Source organism: Mirounga angustirostris, unplaced genomic scaffold (genome assembly GCF_029215605.1).
Source record: "Mirounga angustirostris isolate CCGP_5_RB_7025 unplaced genomic scaffold, mMirAng1.0.hap1 SCAF_11, whole genome shotgun sequence".
Classification (NCBI taxonomy): domain Eukaryota; kingdom Metazoa; phylum Chordata; class Mammalia; order Carnivora; family Phocidae; genus Mirounga; species Mirounga angustirostris.
The window spans coordinates 26,218,858-26,237,409 of record NW_026991719.1 but is presented as its reverse complement, the minus strand read 5'-3'; the positions used below and the strand labels follow the sequence as shown (position 1 = coordinate 26,237,409).

The 18,552-nt window shown below is 40.8% G+C and overlaps 1 protein-coding gene across 5 annotated transcripts in view; it reads left to right on the top strand.

Moving 5' to 3' along the window:
* The window catches only part of TAB3 (TGF-beta activated kinase 1 (MAP3K7) binding protein 3), an 89,123-nt gene extending 82,503 nt beyond the window's left edge, over positions 1-6,620 (top strand). For 4 of the 5 annotated variants that reach the window (XM_064573897.1, XM_064573896.1, XM_045876101.3 and 1 more), the window contains one exon: positions 2,430-6,620. In XM_064573897.1, the coding sequence (XP_064429967.1) occupies positions 2,430-2,578 (149 nt within the window). In that variant the 3' untranslated portion in view covers positions 2,579-6,620. The remainder of the gene's footprint in view (positions 1-2,429) is intronic. The other variant, XR_010406075.1, reaches the window with a different exon arrangement.
* Positions 6,621-18,552: the final 11,932 nt, after the last annotated feature.

Here is an 18,552-nt window from a genome sequence, read left to right as displayed (position 1 = left end):
GCCCTGACAACAGAGTACAAGTTACCCTTGAGTAAGGAACATCTACATTGATAAAGGCAGTCTCCACCTAGAAGTGTTTCCCTGCCCCTCCCAGAGAGCCTTGTGACTAAATCCAAAGAGAATTGGATCAGTGGAGAAGGGAACTGACTTAAATCTAGGTAGATCTTCCCTAACTGGCTTCCCCTGCCCTGCCTCCAGCATCTTTCTTTTGTCTTTAGCTGTAGATGGTATGTTAAGTGGCAGCTTGGCCCCCTTTGGGGAGTTATTTTTCCTAGGTCTCTGCCCTGTGTGTGTGAGGTACACATGTTAATGAACTTGGTTTCTTCTCTTGTCTTTTATTATAGGGTGGGTCTCAGGCAAGAACTCAGGAGGATAGAGGGGAAATTATTTTTACTTTGCGTACAGTATTAGACAATGAAGAGGAGCCCCAAGTATCCTGTATTAGTTACGTTAAAATAGGTTGTGCAGGTATTTATGGAGTTTAGAAAATAAAATTTAAGGCTAGGTTTGGAGTTAGACTTCATGAAGTAAAAAGTTGCCTGCTCTAGAAAAGTATGAAAGTGAGTTTTCAGAGCCTGTTTATTAAAAACCAACAGCAATACGGTTTAAGTGTTTACCTTTTAGGAGAACAAAATGCCCTGAAAACCAGAGTATTGTATGAGAGAGGACCTTTTCTGGAAGTGGCGTGGAGAACATTTTTCCTCTAACAGAAGGCTGTAACAGTTAAATGTGCTTTTTATTCTTCCATATTGTACAAAAAAGAAAACTATCAAGTCTCTGTGTTTTGGAGTCATGAGCCAAAAGATACAAGGTGGGTGATAATGGCCACTCAGATCGCCAGTGGAGGCCAGAGAAACAAACCCATTCTCCTTTTTATAGTTCTAGGAATTGGTTGATGAACCCAGTGGTTGTCTATTCTGTTGTAAAGCTAACATCTCCCTCCTGTTTCAACCTGAGCCGCCTTATTGCCTGTTGTAAGGTTTGAGGTCTAAAACTTAGGCCTCTTTTCACACCAGCCATTTGTCATGAAATACGAATTGCTAACCACAAGTGAGTTCATTAATTTCCACTGGAAGATAAACTTAACCCCAGTGGTAACTGATTAAAGCCTTCCATCTTAGTTTCTTCTGTGACAGGCTTAGGTAGGCTGCCTACCTTAGATCTTAATCTCATTTGTGTCCACAGTGATGATTTCCAGTGTTTTACAGGTAGATTTTCCCAGCCTCCTGGCCATGCTCCGGATTCCAGGGGGAATTCCACCCAGATATCTTTAGCCTCCTACTCACTGCTGCCACTTTCAGTAGGGACTGTTCTTAAAAAGAAAGATTTACAAATTAACTTCCAAAGCAAAGAGCCTTTTTTTGAGCTCAAGGCCAGAGAGATGAGGATCTAAGTTTCAAGTATTTTTTTTAAGATTTTATTTATTTGACAGAGAGAGAGTACATGAGCAGGGACAGAGGAAGAGGGAGAAGCGGACCTCCCTGCTGAGCAGAGAGCCCAACGTGGGGCTCGATCCCAGGACCCTGGGTTCTGGATCTGACCACAGGCAGACACTTAACTGAGCCACCTAGGCACCCTAAGTTTCAAGTATTTTTAAAGAAAATCCTGAGGACTGGGGCTATTGGGTGGCTCAGCCGGTTAACCTTTGGCTCAGGTCATGATCCCATGGTCCTGGGGTCTTGTGGAGCTCAAGCTCCCTGCTCATCCCTCTGTGCCTCCCCCCACCACACCCCAGCTCGTGTTCTCATTCTCTAATAAATAAAATCTTAAAAAAAAAAATCCTGAGGACCCACCTAAGGTTGCGAGCATTTTACATTGCCAGATACAGACATTTTTTAAAAACTATCTGAAGGACCTTATAATGCCAAAAAGGAAAAAATATGAGAATAAAAAGCAGTCTTTCACATTGAATGAATTTAGCTTTTATGAAAAACTAGAGAGTCTCTTTTAACCATTCTGGGAGCAACTCCGTGAGGAACCATCGCAGTCACTGTGAACCATTATAATTAACTAACACATACATACTGTGAAGCTGCAGGTCTCCCAGCGGATATTGAATACAGTATAGCCACTACTATGAGGGGGCGTGTCCTGGGGGGCTGAAGTTTGGGGGGGGTAGTAGGGAGGGCGCTGAATTTCACATGCTGCCTGATATTTCTCCTTCTGTTCATTTGGCTACAATACAGTATAACCACTATCTCTGGATAATGAATGAGGAAGGTAGTCTATCCTGGACTTCAATTTATCTTCTTAAACCAAGTACAATTTGTATCATAAACCTCCTGTTCTAGTAGCTGTGGACATTCACTGGCTTTCACCTTAGGCCAAGTAGAAACTATTTCTTTTTGTGTGTGTGTGTGATTTTTTCAGTTTGGATTATATTTGGAAAAATTCAATCTCTTTTCTCTCTTGATCCTAACTTCCCTCAGAGCATCTAACTGGCTCCAAACAGAGTCCCCGGACACAGCCCCGTGATGAAGACTATGAGGGGGCCCCATGGAATTGTGATAGCTGCACCTTCCTGAACCACCCCGCACTGAACCGCTGTGAGCAGTGCGAGATGCCACGGTACACTTGAACTCCCAAGAGTCTGCGTCGACTTGAGAGAGAAACTGGGAGCACGCACTAGAAGAAAAGGAACCTTGGGAGTCTGTGCATCTGCCTGGCCTTTTCATTTCTGATTCCACCGGGGGAGGAGCAGCGCCCCTGTAGGGCTCGTGCTCACTCAAGAAAAATGGGGCGTTCTCTTTATTTTGTGTTTTTGTTTTTTTCCTTTCTTGACTCATTGCAGAGTGAGATAGAAAGGGATACTTGAAACTGGGAAAGGATTCACTCCTGAAAGAATGTCCACAGAGAAGTCAAGAACTCTTCTGTGGACTCCCAGTTAAAGTTACTGCTGAGCGGCCCTCACTTTATAAACTAGAACTTTCAATCATGCTGTGACATGTTACATACAGTTCATGCAGACCGACTGTGACTTCCCGGAGCAGACTGCCCTGGTCACAGCTCTCTAGAAAACCAAGGTTCCCCAGGCTTCTTCCCGTTGTTGCCTACTGAGGAGAAGGACAGGAAAAAGCACCCAGAATATGACCTTTTTTGTGTGGGGGGCGGGGGGGAGAGCAAAATAATAAGGGTATTTGTAATTGCTGCTTTTTTCAGAGGTAATTTCAAACACAAACACAGTGGCTTAAAATGTGATTTGTAGCAGTCAGGAATGAGGCATAGCGTGCCCTTCCTTCAAAACTACAATCAGAGGTGATAAGATCCCTTTTACTTGTACAATAATTCATTGAGCTCAATCAACACTGGTAACTAAGACCTAATGATGCCACATAGTAGATATAATTTTTAAGTTACTGCATGCTTTTATTAGGCCATTGGCTTTAAAAATAACAAGTCCTTACCAAGTACGATTTTATGAATGACCTTCTCGTAAAACTCTGCTTTGCCAATAACACAGTGAATGTACGCCAAATGTAAATCCATTCCAAAATCCATTTGGAAATCTTGAGCTCAGCTGTGGTTCTGTAAGAAATGTTTGCAGTCCATAGGGCCTTTTTTTTTCTCCTCCTTCCAGTTTTGTGACGAATTCACGATGTTTACAGCACAGTGTTTTGTGCCAGAATCCTTACATAGCTGAAAAAAAAAAAAAAAAAGAGCTGTTCAATACAGATTGATTTGCACATGTTAATAAACCAGTGTGAGGGAAATTACAGTTGGCCAAGATCATAAAGTTGTACACTGCATTACTTAGGAGGAAGAGAAGGCTAGTCAAGGAACAGGATTAAGAGAAAGGTGAATACAAAGGACTTTAAAACTAAGAACTGTTTCAATTTAACATACTCTATTCAGAGGTAATACTGAGTTTGTTCAAGTAGTTCAGGTGATACTAAAGCACTCCTTGTTTATGAAACCCCAACTTTAGGGTATGAATAACTGAAGAGCTATAAGATCATGTGATTCACTAGGGTGTACCACTGGAAAATTATGAATAGGACATTTAATTAAGGTCTCTATCACTGTTGAATTTCCTTCCTAGCTCAGAATTGGATTTTGGAATCTTCTTGTTATTTGGGTGACTATAAATAGCAATAAAGTCAGTAGGGTTTCTAATCCTAAAGGATTTTACCAGAGGTAAAACACCATACTGTGTGTCCCGCTACACACACGCACACACACGCACACGCACGCTCTTTAAGCTCTTATTGTATTCTACTTTAGAAGTGATATCTGGCAGACCTGGAAAAACAAGCTGCACTTAGTAGTATAATGAAACCAAAGGCTTAATAACCCATCATCATTTTCCATCAAAATCATCTAATTTCACACTCGGCCTACAGCTTTGAAAACGTTTTTTTCCTATGTGGGAAATCCCCGCCCCCCCCCCCCCCCCCGAAATATCCACTCGTCTCACAAGAGTATGCGTGGCTCTGTGATGACGCTGATAAACCATCTCTCATGAAACTGTGGCCAAACTGTGAAAATAATGGTGAGAAAACAGGTGGGCTTAAAAGCGACCTGAAAACGGCTTTCTTTAAGGTTTCTGTGACACTGGGATCGGTCCGTCTCCAGTAGCCATCTTTCAGTCCTACTATTCTCTAATACGCCAAGGCCTTCGCCTTTGTATGGTTTCGTATCTCTTTAGGGATGATCAACCCCACTTGGTATTAAATAACAATTTAGGGAAAAATATATATCCTGCTTGGTGTTCTAGCTAAAGGTTTACCAGTATTCTTCGATCTGCTGAAGGGGCAGCAGGTAACTTGGCACTTGTCGGTTGAGAATGAAAGTAGCATGTATGCAAACAGTCGGATGCTATATTAAAACCCTGTAGATGACTTTACAACTATTGCATGAACACACATCCAGGTTAATAAGCTATTCTCATACCCTAGATGCATGGTTCCAGTCCTTTGGTGATCTATCTAGTAAATCATCCTTTTCACCTGCCAGGAAAAAGAAGCAACCAGTGTCTGTGATAGGTGTAGAGGGTGGGGTAGGAGACATCAGAGCTGGATTTTAAAGACGTTTCGTCTGTGTTCAGTTCTGGTTGTGCCCAAGTTTCATAGGCCAGCGTAGGCTGTATTCAGTTTTTCAAGTAAGCAAAACTGTCTTACACGGACACATTTGGGAGGTTTACCTGTGTTCCCTGTATATACTTGCCTGTGACCGCTTTAAGCAAGAATTCAGTCCACTCTCCCGGTGCCTTTGCAAAAGGTCTCCCGGTCAGATGGACGTGCAGGCACGGTCGGCATCGGAGTGGGAGGAGAGAAGGTGCACGGTGCCCATCCGCCGCCCTACTTCGGCTCTCTGGTTCCGTGGGTGCACTTTGTGTTTCTAGTAAAAAGTATTGTTTCTGAAAACATGACTAGTTTGATGTACCTGGTAACACATAGGCCTGACGATACATGTCACACTATTTCATGGCTTTGTAAACTGGGTTTTTAGAAAGCACATGGCCCCTTAACTTTTGGAGTAGGTCTGCAGAGTTTAAAGTGGGAATGGAGGAGCCAGAAACTTTCTACGCATTGTCAAATGTTTGGAATTCATAATGACCTTGTATGCGAGAGCAAAGAGGCAGGAGGTTTTAAAGAAATAAAAGAACTGCATTGTAGAAAAGGTAGTTTTAGAGAAGATAAGGGATGGTGGGGAAAGTGTTGCTAATTTGTTTATTTCCCTGAACGAAAGGGGAAGTGTGATGAGCAGTTTAATTTTTAAGGAGCTGGTCTCGATTTTAGTACTTTTTAATTATTAAAAAAAAATTATCGTTTCCGTAAATTTTGTCATTGGTTTGTCCCGGTTATTGAGGGTTCATATCCAGCTTTCTGTGGCAACTCCGTTTTAAATAGTATTTTAAAAGGTGACTGTAATAATGTCTTTGACAGTATAAACAAAAAGTAAGGATATAAGGCATAGAAAATTTGTCCTTTGAAAATATCGGTGATGTATCCTGGAATGTGAAGATGTCCCTTCATAGTTAAATTTGATTTATTTTACTATTGTAACCACTGTTCAGACTTTGAATGAATCCATGTTACAGTGTGTGTCTGTATATTGGTCGAGCAAGAAAAATGACCATTGAAATATTACTATAAAAAATCAGAATAAATTGGGCACTGTCTGTTGCACCACTACTGTATCTCTTTGAAAGAATTAACAGTATTTTCTTATTGTAAAAGTTAATTCTGATGATGTTTTCACATTCACTAGACCTGCATTTTTTTTTTTTTATCATTTGCATCCCCAAATATTTAATACAAGTAGATTTTGCATGGCTTGGGCATTCAGAGATTAATAGAATGATGACTCAGTCTTAGTTTCTAAAGCCATGAAAAGTTGCTTTGAGACTGAACAATTCTGAATTCTTATTTATAATGACACCCAATGTCCATGTTTCCCTACTGTAAAAGAATTGATCAGTTTCTTCATTAAAACAGCAAGAACTTCTTAAATCTTGTAAATACCATGTTTCTTTTAGATTTCTGTGTATGCTGTGAATCATTTTGAGGTGAAATTGTACAAAGGCATCTTAAAAGGCTATGCATGCATTGTACTTCCAAACAGTACATATTCGGAAAGTCAAAGATTCCTGCAAAATAAATTAATAAACTAAAAGCAAACACTACATTCTGCATCTTTTCTGTGTAGTTAGAAATCATCTACAGTATCAAACTAGTCCAACACATTTTCTAGACTGAAATACGCGGTCTCAAAATGTAATGTTCCAGCATATTTCTGTTCCTATATTAGAACACGTCGTAATGTTAGATTTGGGCATTAAGTGTACATTAACTTTAAAAATTGGGTAGAAGGATATATAAGCAAATTTTATGAAAACGGTGGAATATGTTAAGAAATTAAATAATGAGTAATTTTCTTCTCAATTTTTTTGTCATTTGTAGCTAGCTACAAGTTGACCCTTGAACAATATGGGTTTGAACTGCATAGGTCCACTTATGTGTGGACTGTGATAAAGACAGTACAGGACTACAAATGTGTTTTGTCTTGTGATTTTTCTCCATACTTCCTTTCCTGTGTGTTTTATTGTAGCAATATAGTCTATGATACATAGAACATACAACATATGTGGTGAAGGACTATGGTATCTATAAGGTTTCCAGTCCACATTAGACTATAATGTTTCTGGGGACCCAGAAGTTACATGCGGATTTACCACGGTGCAGGGGGCCAGTGCCCCCGAACCCCCATGTTGTTCAAGGGTCACCTGTCATTTGTCCAAGGCAAATTGTCGAGGCCTTGACCCACTTGCTAGAGTCTATAGTCCACGTTCCAACATTTGCACAGCAATCAGCACAGATGAATTCTAGGAGTTAGCCTTTTCAGCGAGTAAGCATATTTGAAGTCAAAACATTTCTATTACTTTTTAAAAATATATTAAAATTTATATACACACCCAAATACAGAATTGTAGAATGATCCCTCCTTTGCTCATTACCCAGCTTCCAAAAGGACCCTTATGTAAGCAAATGAATTTCATCTGTATTCTCATTTCCCCCTAATTATTTTGAAACAGAACAAATCCTAGGCATCATAGCAATTCATCTATCAACTTTTTTTTTAAACATAAGCACCATATACTCCAATCGCACCTTGCAAAATAACAGATACCCTATGTTAACTTTTCCAAGTAGCTTTTTTTTTTTTTTTTTACAAGCACTTCTCAATTAGGGTCTGAGTAGAATACCTGAAATTGTTGTCCCTTACATCTTGAAACTACACAAGTGTTTTCTCTCCATATCTGAAATCAGACTTTCCCTCATTACTATTTGGTTACCTCCCCACTGTATCTTACAGTAAGTAAAGTAATGCATAGACAGAAAATCCAAGACAATTTTAACAATGGTAGGTGGACTACTTTTCTAATTCCCCTGCTCCCTTATTTTCCACATCCTAGGTTGTCCCTTTTTTTTTTTTTTTTTTTTAAGATTTTATTTATTTGACAGAGACACAGCGAGAGAGGGAACACAAGCAGGGGGGAGTGGGAGAGGGAGAAGCAGGCTTCTGCCCAAGCAGGGAGCCCGATGCGGGGCTCAATCCCAGGACCCTGGGATCATGACCTAAGCCGAAGGCAGACACAACGACTGAGTCACCCAGGCGCCCCTAGGTTGTCCCTTTTCAGTAATGGATTTTGAAGTAGAAAATGACTTCAAATCTGTTAACACAATACTGAGTCGTCATGGTACTCATTTTTTGTAATTAAGAGAGGCATCTGTGAGAACTACATGATCTCCCTATTACAATCCCACGATCTTTATCATAATTTCTCTCTAGGTATTGAGTAGCTCAGTTTTCCACACAGAAGTCTGGGGCACTGTTGGGTACAGGGTGTTTGTCTCCCACCTGCATTCCTCCAAAGACTCCCTACTTAACTTTGGTCTGTTGGCCTTTTCCTATGATGGTGCTCTGGCCATGTTTTATGATAGGGGTTTCAAAGGTTTTAACAGGATACAGATTATGTGGGTGATACTATGGTTCACCACTTCCAGGTTCTCCTATCAGGCAAACCACCGCACTTTTCCTGCCTCTTGGAATTTGATGAGTATGCTTCTGACCGCCCTTTCTTGACATTCTGGTCGTTAAGAAATACAGAGCGCAGGGTGCCTGGGTGGCTCAGTCGTTAGACGTCTGCCTTCGGCTCAGGTCATGATCCCAGGGTCCTGGGATCGAGCCCCGCATCGGGCTCCCTGCTCGGCGGGAAGCCTGCTTCTCCCTCTCCCACTCCCCCTACTTGTGTTCCTGCTCTCGCTGTGTCTCTGTCAAATAAATAAATAAATAATCTTAAAAAAAAAAAAGTGGAGGGAAAATCAGGTGCTTCTCACACAGCCGGGCTTCCTCAAGTTTTGCACTGTGGTTTGGGAACATAGTGCTCATTATATTACTTTGCTTGGTTTGGACTTATTTGTGCCTTTATTCTCTTGGGGACCAAGGTGGTTTTCAGGGAGTACTGTTGCAGTGGTCAAGAACCACTAACATTTATAGCCGTTTTAAAATCCCATCCTCCAATTTTGATTTCTTCTACATCACTAAGAATAGTCTGCCCTGGGCAGGTTAGGTTTAATTCAAAAAAAGATCTTTGGGTTAAGCATAATTGAAGTCGCTTGCATTCCCTATACACTTTGGCAAGGAATCAAACGGTCACACGTGGCAAGGGAACTCCTATTTTAAGATTTGGATTTGAGTTTCTCTTCCCAAGTTCTAAAATAACTAATGAAAACATCTTTAATGGTTGGAGAACAGGAAATGATGTTCTGGGGGTCAGAAATGACAAGGTACAGATGGGGACATACCGAAGGCAGCGGCAACCAGGATCAGCCAGTCCACAATTCCAGTCACCAATGAAGGTCATCAAGGAAAACCTGCAGAGCACGTCTATGGGACTCCCCGAGAGAGCCCATGGTAACCCCCAAGCTCTATGCAAGGATAAGTGTGCTGGACAGGAAGCACTGAGACTGCGGCTTTTGTCTTTGTCTTACTTGCACCATGGGTTTCACTAAATAAGCAAGGCCTTTAAGGGAGTAGTTTGGCCACTGAGATAAGGGGCGTGATGCACCAAGTAACTTCCAGCTACCACAACGAACATGGAGGAAAAATTTGCTTGGCCTAGCTGAGGATTCCAAGGAACAATTTTCAACTCCCCAGGAAATACCTAAAGCAGTACCCACAGGTGCTTGGCTAAAAACAAAGGCTTAGCAGAACATGCACTTCCCTGTCTTTCCCATGCTCTGTTATCAAGCATTTTCTCATCGAGGAAAATCCATAGAAAGGAAGTACAAAGCTTGAGCTTTCTTTTTATTTTTTATTTTTTTATTTATTTGACAGAGACAGTGAGAGAGGGAACACAAGCAGGGGGAGTGGGAGAGGGAGAAGCAGGCCTCCCGCCGAGCAGGGAGCCCGATGTGGGGCTCGATCCCAGGACCCTGGGATCATGACCTGAGCGGAAGGCAGACGCTTAACGACTGAGCCACCCAGGCGCCCCCTTGAGCTTTCTTTTTCATTAAGGATTAAAAGATCTGAGCATTGGGATCCACATAATCTTTTTAAAGATTCCTTAAAAATCAGTAAATGCTTGGAAAGACTTAGCATTCTAAAAGAAGGACCTCATCCTACAGAATCAGAGCAGAAAACTTTAATTTCTAATTTTAATTCCAAACAAAATGTACAGTGATGAGATATCTCTCAGAAAGGATCAATCAATCAAAATGGTTTCCGTCAAATGAAAACTGGTTTTTCCCAAATCCTAAACTACAAATACAGGTAGTGAAACTTAAGAAACCTGAGTCAATAGAAAATTATTCTAGAATTCAGAAGAAAGATGAAGAGCTGACACAACAAATGTGAAATCTAGATCTAGGAGAAGCAATAATTAAAAATACAAAAAGAAATGACACAGCAAATAGAGAAGCAACAAATAAAATAGACTCATGGTGGGAGGGTTAAAAAAAAAATAGTACCTACAAAGATAAAAGTGACATCAGAATTCTCCTGCATTTCTGGTAAGCTTGAACAGAACTCTGAGTGTGAAATGCAGAACAGACAAATAGTACTAGAATCAGCTTAGTGAAACCTCCATGTAATAAAATTATATATCTCACATGGACTAAATGTTCTTTCAAATGTTTACCAAACATTTACAAAAAAAAAAAATCCAGAAAACTGAAATTTTTAAAGCAATTATACAGGCCACATTTTTCTGACTGTGAGACATTAAATATAAAAACAAATCAAGCCACCAGAAAGAAAACTAAAAAACTCTTCTAAAAACTTGATTAAAAACTGGAATTAAGAATAAAATCAGATTTAGTTCAGGCAAATCCTTAACAAGGGGCATTAGCAAAGATGTTATCTGACACTAAAAAGAAGGCTTTCAACTCCCAGAAAACGGGGCAGAATAGAACAGTACAGTATCTCCGTGTTTTAGAGAATGCATCCGTTGAAAAATTTCTACATGCAAATACATTGTCTACACCTGTGAGAGAACAAGTTGCACAAAGAAATGATAATTCAGAACTCAATGAAATACATTTCCAGCACAGGAAGTCTTTGTGCCAACTCAAACAGTGAAAGAGAAATGTGGAAAATCACAGCTCAACTATACTCTGAAAGAACACGCTGTATCTAATATGGCCAATGTCAAGAATCCTGATGAGGTGGAGAGCTCCAGGGAAAAACTGGATCAGAGATCGAGGTTTCCCAGCTAACCAGAAGTAGAGCATTCCTATAAAAGCTTCTGTAAGCTGAAATGGCATAAAGGAAAGAAGCAGTCACCATTAATTTATAGGAGATATTTTTTGAGCACTCCCAGACCCCAAAAATAACCTCTTTAAATTTAAGGTTCTTCTGATACCTTAGGACACATCTTGCTAATAGATACACACACACACACAAATCAGGATCAAGCACAGATGCTCACAGAGTTTAAAGTGATGGCAGCTTGATGCTGAGATGCTCAGTGCAGTTCCCAGCGAGGGTGCTTGGTGGGGCCACTCTCACCGCTCGGGTCACATGCTGCTGAACACCTTTCATTTTCTGCCTTTTTCAGTAAAAATTAGTCCTCTTCCAATTTCTTTTGGCTAGCAAAAACATGTATGAATGTAGGTCTTTTGTAAAAGCAAAGTGGTGTATCACAAACTTTTGAAAGGCCAGAGATACCCATATTCCAAGGCCAGGCTGATGAGTAACATATATGGCAAAGTGTTTATCCAAGCCAAGAGCTTGAGAAGGTATGTGAGACTATATAAAGGGGTCAAACTCTACGGCTGCCATATGTGTGGAAAGATACCCATGTAACCAGCTGAAAACTCATGTAATGAGTCATCCAGGTGAGAAGCCATACCAAAGTGAATTGTGTGATAAAGTCTGCGCAAAAATGCTGGTTATATATCCATAATCACAAGCATTCTGGTGAGAAAACCACCATCAATATGACGTATGTGATTTACAATTTACAACTTATTGTAATCTCGAAATTCATGCAGGGACACAAAGCAGAAAGAAGCCAGCATACTGACCGATCCAGGTCATAGGAATACTGGAGGAAAGTCCTACATGTGTCATATCTTTGAACAGGCATTTGCTGTCTCTTGTTTTCCTGTCACACACACTTAAGGAAACATACAGGAGAAAACCATACATAGGTGGTTATCTGTAGAAGAACTTCAGCTCAACAGAAACTGATTTCATCAATAAGAAAGGCTAGACTGAGGGGGAAGATGGCAGAATAGGAGGATCCTAAGCTCATCTCATCCCACGGACACCGTGAGGCAAACAGATACATCTATGCCACTAACTCTGAAAATTACCTGAAGACTGGCAGAACAGATCTTCCAGTTAACTGCAGAGAAGAGGCCACATCAGCAAAACGGGAAGGCGGAGATGCAGCTGGGAACCAAATCCCAGGTAAGACTAACCACAGACAGGAGAAACACTGCATGCCCACAGAAACAGGACGATGAGACCTCACACCAGGCACCCCTGGCACTGGGGACCCACACGGGGAAGATGAGTCCCTCGCTTTGAAAACCTGTTGGGTGTAATTTGGGGAGCTTTGAACACCAGCGGGCTCACCTCTAGGAGGGCAGGAAGGCAAAAGGAAATGGAGTCCCTGCCCTTCAGGAGTCAGAATAAATAACTCCATCCAAGACACAGCACATACAGTGGTTTGAAACTGCCTGGGGTACTGTGAAGACTTTTTTTTTTAAAGATTTTATTTATTTATTTGACAGAGACAGAGACAGCGAGAGAGGGAACACAAGCAGGGGAGTGGGAGAGGGAGAAGCAGGCTCCCCACTGAGCAGGGAGCCCGATGTGGGGCTCGATCCCAGGACCCTGGGATCATGACCTGAGCCGAAGGCAGACGCTTAATGACTGAGCCACCCAGGTGCCCCAGTACTTGTGAAGATCTATTGACTAATCTTAGAACATGTGCTAGAGGGGCAGGGATCTTCAAATGTCTCCGGGAAGAAAAAAGCTGGTGGGCACCATTTCTCCTCCACTCCCCCAGCCTAGAAAGCTCTCCCATCTATCTTGCCAGCAGCACATGCCCTGCCCCAGGATTCCCCTGCAGACCCACCCATCCAACCCACCTGCCAGAGCAACTGTCCCCCCAGAGCAGCTCCTGCCCTGCCACACCCCACTGGCAGCCCCAGCAGGGACCAGGGCCACTCCGAAGTGACTCCTGCCCTGGGGAGAGGTGGGGATAACTCCACACACAAGTTTCAGCCACGTTGCCTCTTAGCTGGCTACACAGGAAGCAAACCCTGACCTTGGGTGTACCTGCAGTGATGGCCCAGAGGCTAATGACAGACATCTTGGCTGACTGTCAGCCCTGCCCACCAAAGAACTCACAGGGGCCTCAAACCTCTCAATGCAGAGACCGAACCCTGCCCTGTGGACCCAAAGCAGGCAAAGGAGCTCATTGCAGCTGGCTCAGCTAAAGATAACCCATGGCTCAGCTCCAGTGGTAGTGCTCAGGTAGCCCCAGAGTGAAAACCTGGTAACTGGGGGGTGGGGTGAGTGGGGGCGGGACTGCGCTACAGGGCGCCACGGGACCTCCACTCATGAGGCCACTACTTTTAAGAAACCAACACCGAAACTAAGACAAAATAGAGGAATCTCTGCAAAATGAAAGAACAAGACAAAATCAGTAGAAGAGCCAAATAAAATGGAGATAAACAATATGCTCGATAAAATTCAGAATAATGGTCATCAAGATACTCAGCCTCACTAATCCAGCCTTACAAGAAATATTAAAGGAGATTCTTTAAGTGGAAAGAAAAGTCAGTAACAAGAAGAAAATTGTGAAAGGAAAGAATTCCACAGGTAAAAGCAAAGATACAGTAAAAGTAGTAGATTAATCACTTACAAAGCTAATGTGGAGGATAAAACACCCAAATAGCAAAATCAATGATATCTACAAAATATAGTCAAGGAATACACAAAAGAAAAAGATATAAGATATGACACCATCTATATAAAATGAGGAGGGAGGAGTAAAAATGTAATGTTTTTAGACCATGTTCAAACTTAAGCAACCATCCACTTAGTATAGGGTGCTATGCATATAATATATATGTGAACCTATTGGTAAGCACAATCAAAACCTGCAATACATACAAAAAAAGAGAAAGGAATCCAAACGTAACAATAAAGAAAGCTATCAAACTACAAGGGAAGAGAGAAAGAGAAGAAAAAAACTAACAAAGAAGAACTACAAAAACAACCAGAAAGGGGCACCTGGCTGGCTCAGTCAGTAGAGCGTATGACTCTGGATCTTGGGGTCCTGAGTTCAAGCCCCACATTGGGTGTGGAGCTTGCGCGCGCGCTCTCTCTCTCTCTCACACACACACACACACACCAGAAAAAATTAACAAAATGGCAATCAGTAAAACCTATCAATAATTATTTTTTTAAGTGTACATTATTTATTTTTTTGAGACACAAAGAGACCAAATGAATTGGGGGGGGCAGAGGGAGAGGGAGAGAAAGAATCTTAGGCAGGCACCACTCCTGACACAGGGCTCCATCTCATGACCCTGAGATCATGACCTGAGCTGAAATCAAGAGCTGGGTGCTTAACTGACTGAGCCACCCAGGCACCCCAATAATTACTTTAAATGTAAAGGGACTAAATGCTCCAATCAAAAAACTGAATAGATAAAAAAGCAAAACCTATGTACATGCTGTCTACAAGAGACTCACTACATATGTAAAGACACAGACTGCAAAGTTGGAAAACCACGTACCATACAAATGGAAGTGGAAAAAAAAGTAGGGGTAACAATACTTACTTCAGATTAAAAAAAGGCTTTAAAACAAAGACTAGGGGTGGCTGGGTGCCTCAGTCGGTTGAGCAGTGGACTCTTGCTTTCAGCTCAGGCCATGATCTCAGGGTTGTGAGATCGAGCCCCACACTGGGCTCCATGCTTAGTGGGGAGTCAGCTTCAGGATTCTCTCTCTCTGTCTACCCCTCCCCCCGCTTGCCCTCTCTCTAAAATAAATACTTTTTTTTTTTTTTTAGAAAAGATTTTATTTATTTATTTGACAGAGAGAGAGAGAGAGTACAAGCAGGGGGAGCAGCAGAGGGAGAGGGAGAAGCAGACTCCCCGCTGAGCAGGGAGCCCGATGCAGGGCTCGATCCCAGGACCCCGGATCATGACCTGAGCCGAAGGCAGATGCTTAACCGACTGAGCCACCCAGGCACCCCTAAAATAAATAATCTTTTAAAAAAATAAAACAAAGACTAATAGCAGAAAAAAGAAGGGCATTATGTAATGACAGAAATATTGATCCATATACCCAACACAGGAGCATCTATAAACATACAGCAACTTTTAACAGACATAAAAGGACAAAGTGAAATTAATAGAAGTAACAGTAGGGGCCTTTAGTACCCCACTTACATCAGTGGACAGATCATCCCAACAGAACATCAAGGAAACAGTGGCTTTGAATGACACATTAGACCAGATGGATCTAACAGATATATACAGATATTCCATCCTAAAACAACAGAATACAAATTTTTTTTCAAGTGCACACAGAACATCCTCCAGGGTGGATGCTAGGACACAAAACAAGACTCAATAAATTTAATAAGCCTGCAATTGTATGAAGCATCTTTGGCAACCACAAAAGTCTTAAACTAGAAATCAGTTACAGTGACAATCAATTTCTACAGTATGAAACTGGAAATCAAATCTGGAGAAAACACAAATACATGCAAGCTGAACAACATGCTGCTCAACAACAAGTGGGCCAAACATGAAATCAAAAAGGAAATTTAAAAAATACATGCAGACAAATGATAACGAAAACACAACTGTCCAAAATCTGTGGGATTCAGCAAAAGCTGTTTTAAGAGGAAATTTTATAGCAATACAGGTCTATCTTAAGGAACAAGAAGAATCTCAAACAACCTAACCTTACACCTAAAAGACCTAGAAAAAGAAGAACTAATAAAACCCAGAGCTAGTAAAAGGAAGGTAATAATAAAAATTGAGTGGAAGTAAATGCAATACAGACCAAAAAACAAAAGAAAAGATCAATGAAGCCAAGAGCTGCATCTTTGAATGGATCAACAACTGATAAACCTTTAGCCAGGCTCATCAAGAAAAAAAAGAGGACTGAAATCAGAAGTAAAGGTGAAGAAATAACAATGGACACCAAGAAATACAAAGGATCGTAAGAGAATGTTATGAAAAATTTTATGCCATCAAATTGGACAACCTAGAAGAAATGGATAAATTCCTAGATACATCCTATCTTTCCAAAGTGAATCAGGGAGAAATAGACAATTTGAACAGACCAATTACTAGTAATGAAATTCAATCAGCAATCCAAACACTCCCAACAAATGAAAGCTCAGGACCAGATGGCCTCACAGGTGAATTCTAGCAAACACGTAAAAAAGAATACCTGTTCTTCTCAAACTATTCCAAAAAATAAAAGAGGAAGGAAAACTTCCATATTCACTCTACAAGGCCATCATTACTCTGATACTGAAACGAGAGACATTACAAAAGGAAAACTACAGACCAGTATCTCAGGTAAATGCAGATGCAAAAATCCTCAATGAGGTATTAGCAAACTGAATTCAACAATACATTAAAAAATCATTCACCAAGATCGGGTATGATTGATTCCAGGGATATGACGGTGGTTCAAAATTTATACATCAATGAATGTGATACATCACATTAACAAGAGGAAAGATAAACGGCATATAACCAAACTCAACAGATGCAGAAAAAGCGTTTGACAAAATACAACATGTTTTCATGACAAAAACTCTCAAGAAAATGGGTTGAGAGAGAACATGCCTTAATAATGATAAAGTCCATATTGGAATTGTTGTTTATAATGGGCATGTAATAATTTCATAATCATAACTGTCAAGAAGTCTAAGGAAGAATAAAGAGGTGATGCAAGATGGGAATATCTTGATATAAAATCTGTGAGACACAATTACATGCTCTACTCCGAGAATCAAGAAAATTGTACCTTTCCTAACCTGCCAAGTCTTGTTGATTTTATTCATTTTTTAAAATGTGATAAAGATGGGGCGCCTGGGTGGCTCAGTCGTTAAGCATCTGCCTTCGGCTCAGGTCATGATCCCAGGGTCCTGGGATCGAGTCCCACATCGGGCTCCCTGCTCGGCAGGAAGCCTGCTTCTCGCTCTCCCGCTCCCCCTGCTTGTGTTCCTGCTCTCGCTATCTCTCTCTCTGTCAAATAAATAAATAAAATCTTAAAAAAAAATAAAAATAAAAATAAAAAAAATAAAAAAAAATGTGATAAAGAAGTTATTTGGGGACCAAAAACTTAGAATCCCTGACATTGTATCTAAGAACATTTTCATTTTAGAAGGAGAATTTGCACCAAGGAGTAAAAAAAATTCTTTAAGGACTAAAAAATTTAATAAATAAAATAAATCTGTCTTCCTATCCCATCAATACGCTAGTTTCCAAGAGCAAATACGAATTAGTCGTAGGATCGATGTTTAGGTACAAAGAACACCAGTTTAACTTCCAAGAGCCACAATGGATGAAGCACTATATTCAGTCCTCCATTTGTGTTTATTCTCTTAAATAACCATATGCCTGGAGCATTAATGGTTAAGGATTCTGTCAGTGGAGGTAAACTACCTACTTGCTGTGTGATCTTCTACAAATTGCTTAATTTCATTCAAACTCAATCACCTCCTCTATGAAATGTGGACATTAACAGCACTCGACCTTGTGGGGTTGTTGTGAAGATTAAATGAATTACTCTATTTGAGGCACATAGAAGAGTTCCTAGTATAATCTAAATGCTCAAAAGCTGTTAGCTATTATTATTATGTTATTTTTACTTTTAAAAATTATTAACATTGGGGTGCCTGGGTGGCTCAGTCGTTAAGCGCCTGCCTTCGGCTCAGGTCATGATCCCAGGGTCCTGGGATCGAGCCCCACGTCTGGCTCCCTGCTCAGCAGGGAGCCTGCTTCTCCTTCTCCCACTCCCCCTCCTTGTGTTCCCTCTCTCGCTGTGTCTCTGTCAAATAAATAAATAAAATCTTTAAAAAACATAAAAATTATTAACATTGCAAAACATAGGAAGAAGCTTTCGTAACTGAAGGGAGAAATAGTTCTGCAAACGGTTGGAGACTTCAATATAACACTTTAAGTTACGGATAAAACATCTAGACAGAAAATCAATAAAGAAGCAGAGAACTGGAACAACACTATAAACCATCTATACTTAACAGACACAAAGAACACTCCGTCCAACCATGCTGGAAAACACAGTCTTCACAAGTGCACACAGAACCTTCTCCCGGAGAGATGCTAGGCCAAACAGGTCTCAATAAATTTTAAAAGATTGAAATCTTACAAAGTATCTTCTCCAACCATAAGGGAATAAAATTAGAAATCACCTTAAAAAATGGAAAACTGGGAAATTCACAAGTATGTGGAAATGAAACAACATACTCTTAAACAACCAGTGCATCAAAGAAGAAATTGCAAAGGAAAACAGAAAATATTTAGAGTAAAAAAAAAA